Source organism: Lissotriton vulgaris, chromosome 7, assembly GCF_964263255.1.
Source record: "Lissotriton vulgaris chromosome 7, aLisVul1.2, whole genome shotgun sequence".
NCBI lineage: Eukaryota > Metazoa > Chordata > Amphibia > Caudata > Salamandridae > Lissotriton > Lissotriton vulgaris.
Genome location: NC_141695.1, coordinates 358,798,030 through 358,812,121, shown reverse-complemented (window position 1 = coordinate 358,812,121; position 14,092 = coordinate 358,798,030). Strand labels below are relative to the sequence as shown.

The 14,092-nt window shown below is 45.6% G+C and overlaps 1 protein-coding gene and 10 non-coding genes across 14 annotated transcripts; all 11 read left to right on the top strand.

Moving 5' to 3' along the window:
- The first annotated feature begins 3,437 nt into the window (after window positions 1-3,437).
- Window positions 3,438-12,905, top strand: LOC147701602 (uncharacterized). 4 transcript variants are annotated; one of them, XM_086930254.1, is made up of 11 exons: window positions 3,438-4,809; window positions 5,275-5,326; window positions 6,367-6,419; window positions 6,601-6,643; window positions 8,881-8,929; window positions 9,757-9,803; window positions 10,789-10,837; window positions 11,173-11,249; window positions 11,720-11,786; window positions 12,057-12,112; window positions 12,531-12,905. In XM_086930254.1, the coding sequence occupies exons 1-7, from the start codon at window positions 4,762-4,764 to the stop codon at window positions 10,821-10,823; spliced, it is 327 nt and encodes a 108-aa protein (XP_086786380.1). In that variant the 5' UTR covers window positions 3,438-4,761; the 3' UTR covers window positions 10,824-10,837; window positions 11,173-11,249; window positions 11,720-11,786; window positions 12,057-12,112; window positions 12,531-12,905. The 4 variants fall into 4 exon arrangements, with proteins under 4 accessions (XP_086786380.1, XP_086786378.1, XP_086786379.1 ...); XM_086930252.1 differs by lacking the exon at window positions 9,757-9,803 and having other exon boundaries at window positions 4,624-4,809; XM_086930253.1 differs by lacking the exon at window positions 3,438-4,809 and having other exon boundaries at window positions 5,085-5,326.
- LOC147701612 (small nucleolar RNA SNORD35) lies at window positions 4,908-4,995 on the top strand. The gene has a single exon (XR_015298697.1). It is a non-coding gene; the product is annotated as a small nucleolar RNA SNORD35 (small nucleolar RNA).
- LOC147701611 (small nucleolar RNA Z195/SNORD33/SNORD32 family) lies at window positions 5,365-5,443 on the top strand. Its single transcript, XR_015298766.1, has one exon. It is a non-coding gene; the product is annotated as a small nucleolar RNA Z195/SNORD33/SNORD32 family (small nucleolar RNA).
- Window positions 6,466-6,533, top strand: LOC147701610 (small nucleolar RNA SNORD34). The gene has a single exon (XR_015298639.1). It is a non-coding gene; the product is annotated as a small nucleolar RNA SNORD34 (small nucleolar RNA).
- LOC147701609 (small nucleolar RNA SNORD50) lies at window positions 6,692-6,760 on the top strand. Its single transcript, XR_015298726.1, has one exon. It is a non-coding gene; the product is annotated as a small nucleolar RNA SNORD50 (small nucleolar RNA).
- Window positions 8,977-9,045, top strand: LOC147701608 (small nucleolar RNA SNORD50). The gene has a single exon (XR_015298723.1). It is a non-coding gene; the product is annotated as a small nucleolar RNA SNORD50 (small nucleolar RNA).
- On the top strand, window positions 9,858-9,926 carry LOC147701607 (small nucleolar RNA SNORD50). The gene has a single exon (XR_015298717.1). It is a non-coding gene; the product is annotated as a small nucleolar RNA SNORD50 (small nucleolar RNA).
- LOC147701606 (small nucleolar RNA SNORD50) lies at window positions 10,893-10,961 on the top strand. The gene has a single exon (XR_015298715.1). It is a non-coding gene; the product is annotated as a small nucleolar RNA SNORD50 (small nucleolar RNA).
- Window positions 11,549-11,633, top strand: LOC147701605 (small nucleolar RNA SNORD35). The gene has a single exon (XR_015298703.1). It is a non-coding gene; the product is annotated as a small nucleolar RNA SNORD35 (small nucleolar RNA).
- On the top strand, window positions 11,856-11,942 carry LOC147701604 (small nucleolar RNA SNORD35). The gene has a single exon (XR_015298693.1). It is a non-coding gene; the product is annotated as a small nucleolar RNA SNORD35 (small nucleolar RNA).
- LOC147701603 (small nucleolar RNA Z195/SNORD33/SNORD32 family) lies at window positions 12,155-12,234 on the top strand. Its single transcript, XR_015298758.1, has one exon. It is a non-coding gene; the product is annotated as a small nucleolar RNA Z195/SNORD33/SNORD32 family (small nucleolar RNA).
- Window positions 12,906-14,092: the final 1,187 nt, after the last annotated feature.

Sequence of the window (14,092 nt, the reverse complement as noted above, 5' to 3'; positions counted from 1 at the left end):
TTCCTTCCAGAATCTTCGAGGTTTCAGGAGGAGATTTTTTGGACTTCTATTGGTTCTCGAACCTCCCGATACGGTCAACTTTTGGGTGACCTGTGGTGTACAGCCATGTGTCATGCAGGCAAGTTTCAACTGTATTCTGGCTTCGGAAGGCAGCCAGTTCAGGGATCTTGAGTCAGGGGAAATATGCAAATGTTTTCTTGATCCAGTGATCAGTCTCACAGCGGTGTTCAAGGAGGCTCTTAGTGGTGCGGTTGTAAATGGGGAGGGGGGGGGGGGGGAGACCGCTGAGAGCCACACTTCCGTAGTCTATGTGTGGGATGACTAGGGCTTGTACTGCGGTTTGGAAGTCCTTAGCAGGGAAGAAGGGTTGAAGTTTCCTCAAAGTGTTGATTTGGAAGTTAGCTCCTTTAGTTGCTTTGCTGATATGCTGCTGCATGTTGAGATTGGCGTCCAGTGTGATGCCTAAGGATTTCGCTGAGTCCACGATGGTGGGTTGGATATTGAGTGCGGTTAGGTGCTTCTGCCAGGATTGGGTGGTGGAGATTTTCACGAGAGGAGAGATCAGAAGGAACTGTTTTCTGCGCATTAAGTTTGAGGTGATTATCGGCCAACCATGATTGGGTGTTTCTGAGCGTGGAGTTCAGAAGTTTGATGTCTTCCGGGGATTCTAGTTTGAGGTAGAGTGTCATCAGCGTACATGTGAAAGTGTACATTAGATGCTTGAAGCAAGGTGGTGAGTGGTTCCATGACTAGGTTGAACAAAGTGGGGGGATAGGAAAGATCCTTGTGGGACACCTAATGTTACAGGTACAGATGAGGACAACACGTTGATCTTAAACTTCTGAGATCGGTTATGTAAGAAGGAAGTGAACCATTTGAGAACAGTCCCAGATAGACCCATTCTGGTGTTTAACAGCTCAATTGGGTTCTCATGTTTGATGGTGTCAAATGCTGAGGAGAGCTCAAGTAGGAGGAGTCATTGTGATGCCTGCAGCAGGGCACTGGTTAAGGCCGATCCGTTTTCTGGCTGGAATTTTGCTATCATGGACTTACCTTGGGAGGTAGGAGACCACTAGGCAGGTAGCAGCAATGCAAGCTTCTTCGTATTCCTGGCTTTTTTTTAGTCCCGACTTCGTTTGGAGCCTGTGATCTATGAACTGATTTGAAGAGTGAGGCCAGTATGGCTTCACTTGTTTGAAGCACATGCGTCCATGGGCCCTGCATTCTGGAATAGCCTAGTTCCAGAGGCATTACTAATCAATCTCGTAAGATTGACTTACGAATACCCCTTCGTTTTTTTTAAAAAGCCATGTATGTGTTTGTCAACATCCAAATGGGATATTTATAACTTTATTTCTGACAAACCTGAACTTAATTAGTTGAGGATGCAGTATCCCAAAGGCATGCACTATGGCTGAATTAGTCCGGCAAATTTGCTTACGCTTTTCCACCTCCCACTACTAGTGATTAAACTTTAACTGCGCTCCCTCACAATGATCTTAGTTGCTCCAACATGGGCAGGCAACCAAGGTTCACAACTGTTGGAACTATCAGTAGTGCCACATCAACTTGCACCTCACCCAAGCTTCGCACTCCAATATGGAGATAGGACACCCAGATGCCCATCAGCTTAATCTTGGCGATCTGGTTCCTGAAATCCTAGAGTTTGGCTATCTTCATCTTCTGCCAGACTGTGAACATTATCACAGAAGCTAGACTCTACCATGCGGCAAAATGGAAGAGGTTTGTCATTTATTGCTCACATATTCAAATCAACCCACCAGATGCTTCCATTCAAAACATCTATTACCTCTTGCATCTACAACCATGTAACCTAGCTCATAAATCTATAAAATTACATCTAGCTGCCATAGTGGCCTTCCTACAAAAGGCATTTGTCTTTGTTTAGGGTTCCTGCTAGCAAAGCTTTTATGGAAGGATTCAAAAGAATTCCACCAAGAACTCCATCCTCTCCAGTGTGGAATCTCAATGTAGTCCTTACCAGACTAATGGAGTCCTCCCTTTGAACCTCTAAACAAATGTTAACTTGCTGTAGTAGGGGATCTGTGTATAGTCCTAATCTAGTGCTGTGGTTCCCAAACTGCGAGCCGCGGCTCCCTGGTGCACCATTAGGAGTAGCCAGGGGTGCCGCGCACTGTGGGAAAGAGCTTGTGCTGAGGAAGCTTGTAAGTGTTGTGAGAATGTAAGCAATTAATAAAAAAATTGTGTGCATGTCTTTTGATGAGCTACCCTACCGTCAGCCTGAGGGCAGCAAGCAAAGCTTTACAAAGCATGAATCATTGTTTGACCCAAGATCACACGTCTGCCATACGCGCAGATATGTGCTTTTATGTATAATCTGCCTATATTCGTAGCAATGACTTGAGCGTTATTGCTTCCCTGGTTCTGTGCCTTAGGGGACCCTCTTTTCAAGAGAAGTATGTTTGTTCCACACTCCCTGCTTCAGTTACTTGTCACTTTATTGTAAAGGAGGGGAACATGTCAAACTCGTATCCCCCAAGCAACCCGTGCATTTATGTGCTGGCTGCTGTTCCTGCACTTTGTTTGTGTGAGTAAACACAAACACTTGCCAGATTTTGTCAGAAATTTCAGTGGGCACTCGCTGTGGAAATAGGCTGCATTGCAGACAGGATTAGTTTCCTGGCCCCAGTCTCACCCTCAGGAAGCATGTATTAACCCCGTCACTGTAAACCTGTTTTCTTATCTTCTGTGAAGTTCCTCATGTTTCTCCATGTCTGTGACGAGTAGAGTAAGGCCTCTCAAATTAGTATCATAAAACCTTTAATAAGGTCTCTCATTGTATTGTAATAACATGGATAAAGCGCTTACTACCTCGGCGAAACATCGCAGCTCAGACTGCAGCAACTTGGGCATCAGAGAGCCTGTTATATCACCCCAGACTGGGCTGGCCACGAGTTTTATTTCTGGGATGAGAGAAATACTGAAGACAGACTAAAAGCCACATTAAGGCTTTCAGTATGACAAAATGGGCAAGCAGCAGGTAGAAGACTGAATACCAAAGTAGAACAAAGTGTGAAAGAATCAAAGGGGAAGAAAAGGAAAGCAGGACAAAGAGGCAGAAAGGGGAGAAATACTATTTCTGAAGAGGCAAGGCAGCAACAATAGGTGGGGAAACTAACAGGATGAGGGAATAAAAGATGCTTTAGCATTTTCTTAATTGAAAGTTTCTCAAAGTGTCATTAACTGACCATAAACAGATACAGCAGAGGTTGCAACAATGTAAGCTTCCTTTAATGCACAGAACAGGCAATCCTACAGCTGCTCTGGGGCCTGTAGTTAGTCTTTTTAGGTTTCGCCTGCCGAAAGCTGCGCAAGCAGCGTTTCGCACAGGCAATCTTTTGTTTTGCAGTATGTCTGTTTGTTCTGCCTCTGTTTCCCATTGGCTAGCTCCATAAATGGAGGCTAGCCATTGGAAAACAGAGGCGTCCGTCATTAAGCGAGGTGACTCGTGGGCGTTCCTGAGAATTTTTCTCATCCAGCCCCTTTTAGGGTGGCTGTGGGAGGGGTTTATTTTTTTGGTCGTCAACGTTTCATTTGCTCATTCCGCGGCCGACCGCTGCCGGAGGAAGTCCAGGTGAGTGCCGTTCCCGCCCCCTCCCGCTGTCCGTGCCTTTCCCGCCCCCCTCCCGCTGTCCGTGCCTTTCCCGCCCCCCTCCTGCTGTCCGTGCCTTTCCCGCCCCCCTCCCGCTGTCCGTGCCTTTCCCGCCCCCTCCCGCTGTGCCCCTGCGAGCGGGAACTAGTGATTCCCCTCCTGCTTCCAGGTCAGGTTGAGCGTGGGTCTCCTTTCTGTGTGGGGTCGCGCTGCAGCCGGGGCGATGCCGGATCAGATCACTGTCGGAATTTGTGGCCGAGACCAATGAGGACTACAAGGTGCCCACTGCCTCCAGCTTCACCAGCAGGATGGGGCAGTGCAAGAATCCAGTGGCGGCGATCGAAGAAGTAAAGGGGCTTGGGGGCCGATAGAGGGCGCCGCCCTACCTGGGGCTCATGCTCTTAGTGTGCCCGGCTCCGTCTGGGGGCCTCAGGACATTGGGTTTGTGGTGGGTATTGGCAATACCGGCACCGACGTGTACGAAGGTTGTGGGGCAGCAGGCGGAGTCAAACATTGGGTTAACTCTGGGATACTTTGGATAAAAAGAGAACGGAAGCGATAGTAGTGCGCACTGCTGTGGGAAGCTCTTCCCAACCTGCATAAAGGCAGTGTCTCGACCCTTTATATTTCACCATATACATCCTGATTTGAAGAGAACTCAGTGGGTTAATGCGACTACTGAAAATGTATCCTTACAGAGCACTTCCATGCGCTGTCCAACTGCGGCCATTGGACGCAGGGCAGTTTTAAAGGCCTCGTGTTCCTCCCCATAGCAATCCTGTGTCTTTGCACTGGGGTCATCGGGTGCAATTCATGTAGATAAACCAGTTTGGGCGCCAATAATCCATTCTATAGGGCAGTTGCCCACAAGCCCAGTGAATGAATACATTCTAATATTTCAATTAATTAAAATAGTTGCAAAAGACTGGACGTGGTGGGCTCTAAATTTTATGTTGAGAAAAGTGCACCTCTGTGACTTGACACGCAGAGACTGAGGGACTCTCCTATTGTGCATTTACCAGGAAAGCGGTGTGCGCCCACTGTGGCAGACATGTTTTGAGGCTTTAGTTTTTGTCTTTAACTCTTGCGTGTTCCACCCACAGGTTAACCAAGAGGAATGCCCATCAATGGAACAAGATGGATATAAAGAAGTTGGCTGGAGAGAGCGGCTTGAGGTATGATCGATCATTTGGTTTGTGTAATAAAGTGCTCCAGAGCTACCAATCTTCCTGCGTTTGCCTGGAAGTGGATGTCCCTTCAGGTCAGGGGGTCAGGCAAATGATGTACATTCTCACGATGGTCTTCTGAGCTTGCCCGCGGGTTGTGACGAGAAAGCCACATGGCATTGCTGATGCCTGGACGTGTAGTATTGTGGGCTTGTTTTTCAGGCTCTCTTGAATCTTGGTGCTGTCGTTAATGTGGTGGTGTGTAGGTTACCCTACCCGTGCATTTCAAAGAACTCCGTTCATTTCTGCTACAGTTGTCGTTTGCCTAGGCATCCACAATTTCGGGGGCTTTTTCCTCCTGATGAGTCTGGCTATGGTATTCTCAATTGGAAGGTTGGTGTAGTAATGCCAAATTTACATTTGAGTGTCAGTCTTCTACATTTTATAAACATATTTGCGATTTGTTCTTTGCAGTTTGCTGTTGGCCAGTGCAGTTTCTTACAGCCCTGCGAACTCTGCCATACTGGTAAGTTTAAAACTATGTGTCCGTCTCTTGCGACTGCACTGGTCTGTGATTTGATATTGTCAGTTTTCGAGTCTTGCGACCATGAGATACTGTACATGCACTACCATCTGAGACTTGTCCCGTCTTTTCCTTGCTTCTCTCCTTAGTATCTGGGTGATTTGCATTGTGTTTATTGTTCCTTCTTCCTTGCAAGCTACCTCCATCCTTCAGTCTGTGGGCTGGGCGCGGGTGTGGAAGAGGATGAGTTTAATGCAGATAGGCAAGGTTTTGCACCTTGTAGGTCCAATTCTTTGTAATGCGGTTTGTGCAATCAAACACTCAGACGTTCCGTTTCACAAAACGTAGACGATTAGTTATTTTACAAAATGAGACGTTGTGTTTTTTAGCTTGACTGTAAAAGATTGTTTTATCGTCGACTACCATGACAACCTATTTTGTACTTCACCTACCCACTTAAAAGCAAGAGCTCACTTTTAAAGTGCTAAAGTATTCTGCTCGTTTTACAATAATAGTCTGTGATTAACCTGAATTCGGGGGATAAGAACCTTAAGTTGTATGTACTAAACACCACTTGGGTGCCCCATCCACCTTCACTTGGGGTTTGGTAGGGCTATGCAGACATCTGGTGTTCATGCCTCGCCGTGTGACCGTGGCAGATTTTTCCCTCTTGGTCTTAAGTTTCATAGCTACATGAACTAGTTCCGAAACTCATCTTTCCCATAAACATTCACATATTATTCCCTTGATGTGCTGAGTTTAACAGTAATGCACACAAGTGCTTCCCTGTAAGCCCAGTTCTTCGCAAATGTGAAGAAGCGGGAAATATCCCTTTTTTTTTTATTTAGCAGCGGGAAATATCGCTTTATATTTAGCAGCTAACTGGATGAACAATATTCACTTGCATTAAAATGGTCTCCTTGGTGTACTTTGTACCTAAACTGCAATTAGATGTCTGCATACTCTTCCCTACTTCAGAAGTGGGGTTGTTCCTTGTATAAAGTTGCTCTGCCACTAATTTAGAATGTGTTTTTTTTCTCCAGAAACTTTGCCGCTGAGGGCGTGCTTGAGTATCATCGCCGATGTCCCTTCTAAGGTAGTCCCACCCTCGCCCCAATATCTGGAGCTAATTATCTTAATTGCCTCGTCAATGATGATTTTACCTACATTGTTTGATTTCCTATGAAATTGCTTAGTTACTGAGACGTTCCTGTGCCAGTGACCAGCTGATGGTCACAAGAGCTTTGCTAATGTAATTTATTCTTAATGTTATGCAGGTCCATGATGGTTCCGAGGTGCTCAGATCTGCAGCTCACACAGGTACAAACTATTTCATCGTTTCTTTTAATACATTTCCCCCGTAAAGCAGACCAGTGACTAGTCTATCCCGAACCAGAGACTAGTGATGACAACCTCTATGGATCTGACTGCTGAGGTCTGTGCCCCTTGTTCAGGGCATAGCTGGGGTGTAGTCTTGGAACCCACCATGCCTTATACTGCGCCACAGTTTCTGTTCTTGTGAGTTTTAAGAGGCCAGGCCTTTAGTGAGGGGCAAGGGTTCACATGTGTACACAAGTGTAACCTGTATGTACCACTATTCATGCTATCCTAGCTGTTAATGCCATTGTTACTCGACTCCCCAGCAACCATTTTGTAAGTAATGTATAATCTATTGCTCAAGGAAGACATTACGATGGTGTATTGGCTACACCACACCCTAAGTATTCAGTTTTCAGTTTTAGTTCGTCGGGCTGGACTGTTCCCATGAGGCACAGTGTCAGACTGCCACCCCAGTTCAGACATGGTCATATACAAATCAGAGTGTGCTAAAGAACGGTGATGGATTAAACCCAGATCTGTTGACTGGGTGTGAGTGTGGTTGTAGGAGAGTGGGGTTTGCAATCCTATGATCACCCAGATTTTTTGCTTTTGTTTCACTGGTTTACGACTTTCTCTGGCTGTGGGCCTGCCAATCAGACCCACAGCCTAGCTGTTCTCTCACTAAATTACAACGTGTACCCTAGGTGTATTTACCAATTGGTATTGGGCCACCTTATCAGACCCTGTAACTCGGGGCATAGGTGTACCCAGGGGCTCCAGCATGTATTATGCCACCCCTGGCTGGCCATCTAAATCTGACACAACTGGCTGCACAACAGCTGGGGCAAGGTGGTGTAATCACCCTTCACTAGAATAGTGAGCACTGCATATCAGGCCACCTTCTCACAGTGGTTGGTTCAGATGCTCCGTCCATCTCCACCCCTTTTGTACTGCATAAATTTCATTTAGGCAGTATTGACAAGACTTAGATGTGCAGAATTCAAAGCAGACCAGCACATGTTGCCACCCACTAGTGATTTGGATATTACCTTCCTTCATGTTTGTGGATACTTTTAATCTGCAAACCATGCTAATCCATCAACCTACTAGTCAGTTTGATAGACAGCTAGCCAAAGATTGGGAGACCATTCATAAACAAAGGATGGGGGGGGGGGGGCTGGGCTAGGACACTAGATGAATCTCCTTTCCTATTAAATATCACCCTGAGCACCCCATTGGACTTGGGCAAAATTCCCTCCATGAAGGTGAACTATTGAGCAAAGTGGACCCAAGGGCATACCCAGGATGTAGTGCCATCTACAACTTGTGCGAGACTAGATCAAAGACAGATTAAAGATTGCTAAAGGCAGAATACACAATGCCCTTGGCAAGCACCACAGTCTGCCAATAAAGTAGGAAGAAACCATGCTTTGTTAATACGAACTCGTCCTCCAAAATGGAAAGTATTTTTTGTGGAAATCCATTCCTATACCTGGCAAGTAATAAGCGTGCCACAACTTATTGTATTGAATCAATTAGACTAATAGGCCTATAATTTCCTGGTACCATCAGTTACTTTTCTAAAAATCGGTATTCGCTCGGAACATCTCAAGCTCCAGTATAGGAACGTCTGCGGGCTATTGCATTGGCAAACAATCTCACTTTATCATTGTACTGTGGTGCAGAAAAGTCAGCCAGTATACTATCCAGGCCAGGAGCTCTACCACCCATGACTAGATCTTCTAGATCAAGTCTGTCATAAAAGGAATGGGTCGTCCTCCTCAATCTAGGCTGAAACTACCTGTCCCAATCATGTGTGCCAAAGATTGCCCCATTTCCACACTAAATGTCACTTTTCCCAGAACATTCTTTTTGAGGTCCTGTCGTCCCACTCATTTCGCCCTGCGTGGATTTAGATAACTTCATTGCTTTGGTACATTTATGTAAGCTATACTGTAAATACTAGAGGCGCCAAGATGCAATACCCAAAATGTAATCCTACATTTGCATCCGAAGTAAAACCAATCGAGCCATGACCGTAGTGTAATTTGCTTTTGTGTAATTCCAATTTTTTTTGTGCTAAGTTATGCAAAAGTAGCATTTAGTAATGGATGTTAAAGAAATGCGTCTGCATTGGATTTGCCCATTTTGTATTTCCTATGAGTAAATTACTGTCACTTCTCTACAAGTGTCCAGCTGCTGAGGCCTGGAGCTGATTATTCTCTTTATTCTTGCAGTGCTACTGGTCCATGATGGTCCCAGGGTGTCCTGCTCTGCATCACACAGGTACAAACACTTTCGTCGTTGCTTTTGAAATGCCCCCTTTGCAAGCAGACCAGTGATGAGTCTATCCCGAAGCAGAGACTAGTGACGACAACCTTTATGGATCTGACTGCTGAGGTCTGCCCCTTGCTCAGTAGACGGCTGGAGTTTAGGTCCAGTCCTGACACCCACCACACCTTCTACTCGGCCACTGTTTCTTTTGTGCGCGCTAAGAGGCCAGACCTTGTTAGAGGAAGGGTGCATCTGGATCTAAGTGTTTTATTGAGTTGTAAAGTGTGGAGACACGAGAGTAACCTGAATGTACGTCTGTCCATGCTACCTAGCTGTTCAAGCCCTGTTTGCTTGACTGCATCAGCCATCTTGTAAGCTATGTATGTTATATTGCTCTAGGAAAACATTACGACAAGGGTGCTTTCTGGCTACGCCCTAATGTCCTTTATGAAGTTTAAATGTAAACTACCATGACATCACGCTGCCAAGCCACACTTTAGCTGCGGCATGTCTTAAACCTGGCACTTTGTTTTGTGAGCTATAAAGTGAAACCTAGAATTGCCTGTGGGTGAAGTCTACTGGAGACGCTAAGATGCAAAACCCAAATTGTAATCCTAAATTGGCATCAAAAGTGTGCTATCGAGGCATGTCCGCCGTGTAATTTGCTTATGTGTAATTCCATATTTTCAATTAAATTATGCACCAATGGCGTTTTGTAGTGTTAGAATGAAATGCGTCTGCATTGGCTTTACGGATCTGATTTCCTATGAATAACTGGCCGTCCTCTGCACGTGTCCATGCAGGCAGGAGCTGATGCTAATGCCTCTTTATTCTTGCAGTGATACATCAAGGATGGTCGCAAGGAGCCCTGATCTGCAGCTCACAGGTACAAACTGCTTCCTCGTTGCTGTTGATGCATTCCCCAGCCCCATTTCAAGCAGACCAGTGATGAGTCTATCCCGAACCAGAGACTAGTGACGACAACCTCTATGGATCTGACTGCTGAGGTCTGTGCCTCTTGCTCCGGAGACGGCTAGGGTGTAGGCTGTCTTTGGTACCAGCAACACCTTATACCGGAAGTATTTCTGCTCTGGAGTACATTCTAGGCCAGGTTTTTTGTGGGTTGGTGCATCGGAGTCGAGGGTTAGAGTTGCCAAGTGTGAATAGTCATTTGCTCAAGGACCAAATTAAAAACTGCATTATGGCTACACCTTCACGTTAACGTGAGTTTCAGAGAAATATTATTGCCCAATTCTTCCAAGCCATACTTTGAGCGACCTGCTTTAAACGGGACCTACTTTAAGTAAGCTATAGTGTAAGCCTATGGTCGCCCGTGGATTTACTCTATTGGAGACTCTAGGGGCCTTTCGACTTTGGCAGTCGGAACAGGGCTGCTACCATGCTCCCACACCGTGAAAGCCAACCACCTGCCAGATTGACTTTTGTCACTGGAGGGCAGTACTTTGGTGTTACTGCAGTACCTTTTAAAATGGGCTCCGCAATGGGAATGGTAAAACATGTTCCTGCACGGACCAATGCTTCTGGCAGAGATCAGCCATGGATCTCTGGCCTGTGAGTGGACTGCCAGACTCTTAATAAGCCCCTAAAATGCATAGCCAAAATTAATCCAATGTATCTAATTTTGATATGAAGCTCGGACCATAGTAAAACCTACATTTTGTGCTTTAGTACTTTTACGGGGTTGTAGAATTCCATAATCATATAAATTATGCCAAACTTATTTTAGTGCTGTAAAATGCGTCTGCATTGTTTTTGCTGATCTTTGTTTTCCTATGACGTATAACTGGCCTTCACTGCACATGTCCATCTGCTGGCAGGAGCTGATGCTAAATGCTTCTTTATTCTTGCAGTGATACAGGTCCAGGATGGTCGCAAGGAGCACTGATCTGCAGCTCACAGGTACAAACTGTTTCCTCGTTGCTTTTGATGCATTCCCCAGCTTCCCCTTCAAGCAGACCAGTGATGAGTCTATCCCGAACCAGAGACTAGTGACGACAACCTCTATGGATCTGACTGCTGAGGTCTGTGCCTCTTGGTCAGGCTGGGGTGGAGGCTAAGGGAATCCTTCCTGCTCTGTCATCGCGTCAGCCATTGATTGGTTCGTTATGGCCTTCAGTAGAATAACTGGGCTGGCTGCTGCTCCAGAACTTTTGACACATGGGTAGAATTTATTTAAAATGGGCAAACCTGGGAAATGCTGCAACTGATTGTCGTGTGCCTTTTTTTTGTCTAAGGTTTCTGTCCTACAAGCTGAGGAACATCAACGTGCAGCCACCACGCTGCCCATGCTGTGAGGCTGGCCTGTTGGAAGGTAAATATGGAGGGTGCTACTTTGCTTGTTTCTGTAGGCTCCAAACACCAACAACTGGGTTCATAACTAATGACACAAATTATGTGGGACATTAGTTTACTGAGTGACTCAATTGGCTACCAAGACAGTATCTTTTCAATGTCAATACTCGAAGCTTAACACATGTTTACATCAGATCATCAACTGCGTGAGGCTAAATATTCTTGTGTGCTTTAGATACGGTGACATGTTTAAGAGCATCCAGAGATGGTCTAAGTTTGTGTTGTCTCTGTTTAGAGGTGTATGTTCTGACCTGAAGCTGCATGTGATGCTTTTCTCACGATGGTCTTCTAAGCTTCCTGGAGCTGTGACGATAATGCCCAAGGGCTTTACTGATGCTGGCTTCTGTATGTGGTTAAACTGTACTGTTGTACTTCTGAGATGTGCTATGTGACTCAAAGTATTCATCCATGCTGCTCTTGCACTCGTAGGGATCTGGTCCGGGGAAGGTGTTCACTGAAGGAGGGAGTCATCCTAGACCCATCGCTGCTCTGGGAGGTAAGACTGCGTCCTTTACAATGCAGCTGGATGAAACTAATCCTGTGGTAGTGGGATTGATTGGAGTTGGGCAGGTGATGTCTTTCTCACGATGGTCTTCCTAGTTCCTAAAGGAGCTGTGACGATAATGCCATATGGCTTTGCTGATGCCTGTTCACCCAGTGGTTCTGCTGTGCATGTGTTGAAGCTTGTTCTTCTGAAGCTGAGCTCTGATGCGAAGTCTTAGTTTAAGATTGATCACTCGTAACTTTCAGTTTCACTTCCATGCAGTTTCTTCTGAACGATGAAACCTTTGAGATTTCTGCCAAGAACAGGTTATTTCTGTGGTAAGTGCCTTTATTTTTTACTCTACTTTTGTATTCCTATTGAAGGTCGGTGATGTGGCAAACGTCTAATTCGAGTCTCACGACCATGAGATGCGTGTACATGCACTACCATCTGAGACCTTCACCCTTTGAAGCCATCTTACAATGCATGGTGCTTGTCATGTCCCTCCCCACCCCTTGCTGTGTAATGGGATGACCATGTGGCTTAAAGGTCTGAAATTTGCAGCGTGTCTGGTCAAGCGTTACTAACAGACCATTTTATGAAAGCTTATATTTAGCGCTTAACATTGTGTTCTGGTGGATTGCTGGTTTTTAATAAACAAATTTATCAGACTAGTAGGCTTTTCTTCTGGAGTGTGTAATGGGTATTTTGTAGCTGGTCTTTCCCCAAACAAACACGTTTGTTCTCTTTTTTTAGGCACTGGGACCGTTGAATCTGCAGAAGAGCCGTCTACTGGTCTACCAAAGCTAACATGGACGCTTAATTACCATCGTGTTTCACTGCAGTATTCTCTGGCATACTAAAGTAACCTGGGACCCCTAGGCTGAGTCTGGATACCTTGGCTTTACTGGATAGCAGACACAGCAAACCTGTCACATCAATAGAGATCAGCTTTTTTCCCCACAAGCCAGTGTGCCCTCGCTAGATAATGACACCACCCTCATTAGGAAGGTTGGCAAATGCTAGTATGTATTTCGGGATGTTTAATCGGGCTGTCCAGTATCAATCTCGATCAGACCAAATTAAAATGGTGGTTTCTGTCCTGTAAAATAAAGTTTTTTTTGACAACTTCATTTTTTTCTTGATTAAAGCGAACGGTAATCATTGCCTTAAGTGTTCACAAACTAGCTCTCAAAAGTTCATGAATGTTTTGGGAGGTTGCAACCCTGAATGCAGGTTTGATGAAGCTCTCCCAGTGTGCGATGTACTCTTTGCTATTCTTGCACATAAGGTAACCTCTCATAGGCTGAAACATGGATTACTTACGTGAGTAACAAAATAAGATCGCAATTGGATAAAAGCATAATACATGTAGATAATCAAATAAACAGCTAATACAGAGTCGGTGTAAGGTCTTCGTTCGGACCAAAATAGAGTTCAGGTGAATTTAGCCATTAGTATTGGTTTTACTTCCTTAAAAAATGCAGTGGAGGAGATCAGCCTCGTTTCGGGTGGGAGTGCATTCCAGATCCTAGGTGCCATTCCTGAGAAGGAGCGTTTGTATGTTTTTCCTTCCAGAATCTTCGAGGTTTCAGGAGGAGATTTTTTGGACTTCTATTGGTTCTCGAACCTCCCGATACGGTCAACTTTTGGGTGACCTGTGGTGTACAGCCATGTGTCATGCAGGCAAGTTTCAACTGTATTCTGGCTTCGGAAGGCAGCCAGTTCAGGGATCTTGAGTCAGGGGAAATATGCAAATGTTTTCTTGATCCAGTGATCAGTCTCACAGCGGTGTTCAAGGAGGCTCTTAGTGGTGCGGTTGTAAATGGGGGGGGGGGGGGGGGGGGGGGGGAGACCGCTGAGAGCCACACTTCCGTAGTCTATGTGTGGGATGACTAGGGCTTGTACTGCGGTTTGGAAGTCCTTAGCAGGGAAGAAGGGTTGAAGTTTCCTCAAAGTGTTGATTTGGAAGTTAGCTCCTTTAGTTGCTTTGCTGATATGCTGCTGCATGTTGAGATTGGCGTCCAGTGTGATGCCTAAGGATTTCGCTGAGTCCACGATGGTGGGTTGGATATTGAGTGCGGTTAGGTGCTTCTGCCAGGATTGGGTGGTGGAGATTTTCACGAGAGGAGAGATCAGAAGGAACTGTTTTCTGCGCATTAAGTTTGAGGTGATTATCGGCCAACCATGATTGGGTGTTTCTGAGCGTGGAGTTCAGAAGTTTGATGTCTTCCGGGGATTCTAGTTTGAGGTAGAGTGTCATCAGCGTACATGTGAAAGTGTACATTAGATGCTTGAAGCAAGGTGGTGAGTGGTTC

Coding starts and splice junctions, on each gene's coding strand:
- LOC147701602 (XM_086930251.1), top strand. CDS start 5,206: ATGCCAAATTTACATTTGAGTGTCAGTCTTCTACATTTTATAAACATA. Junction 5,327..6,366: donor CTGCGAACTCTGCCATACTG/GTAAGTTTAAAA, acceptor TTTTTTCTCCAG/AAACTTTGCCGCTGAGGGCG. Junction 6,644..8,880: donor CAGATCTGCAGCTCACACAG/GTACAAACTATT, acceptor TTATTCTTGCAG/TGCTACTGGTCCATGATGGT.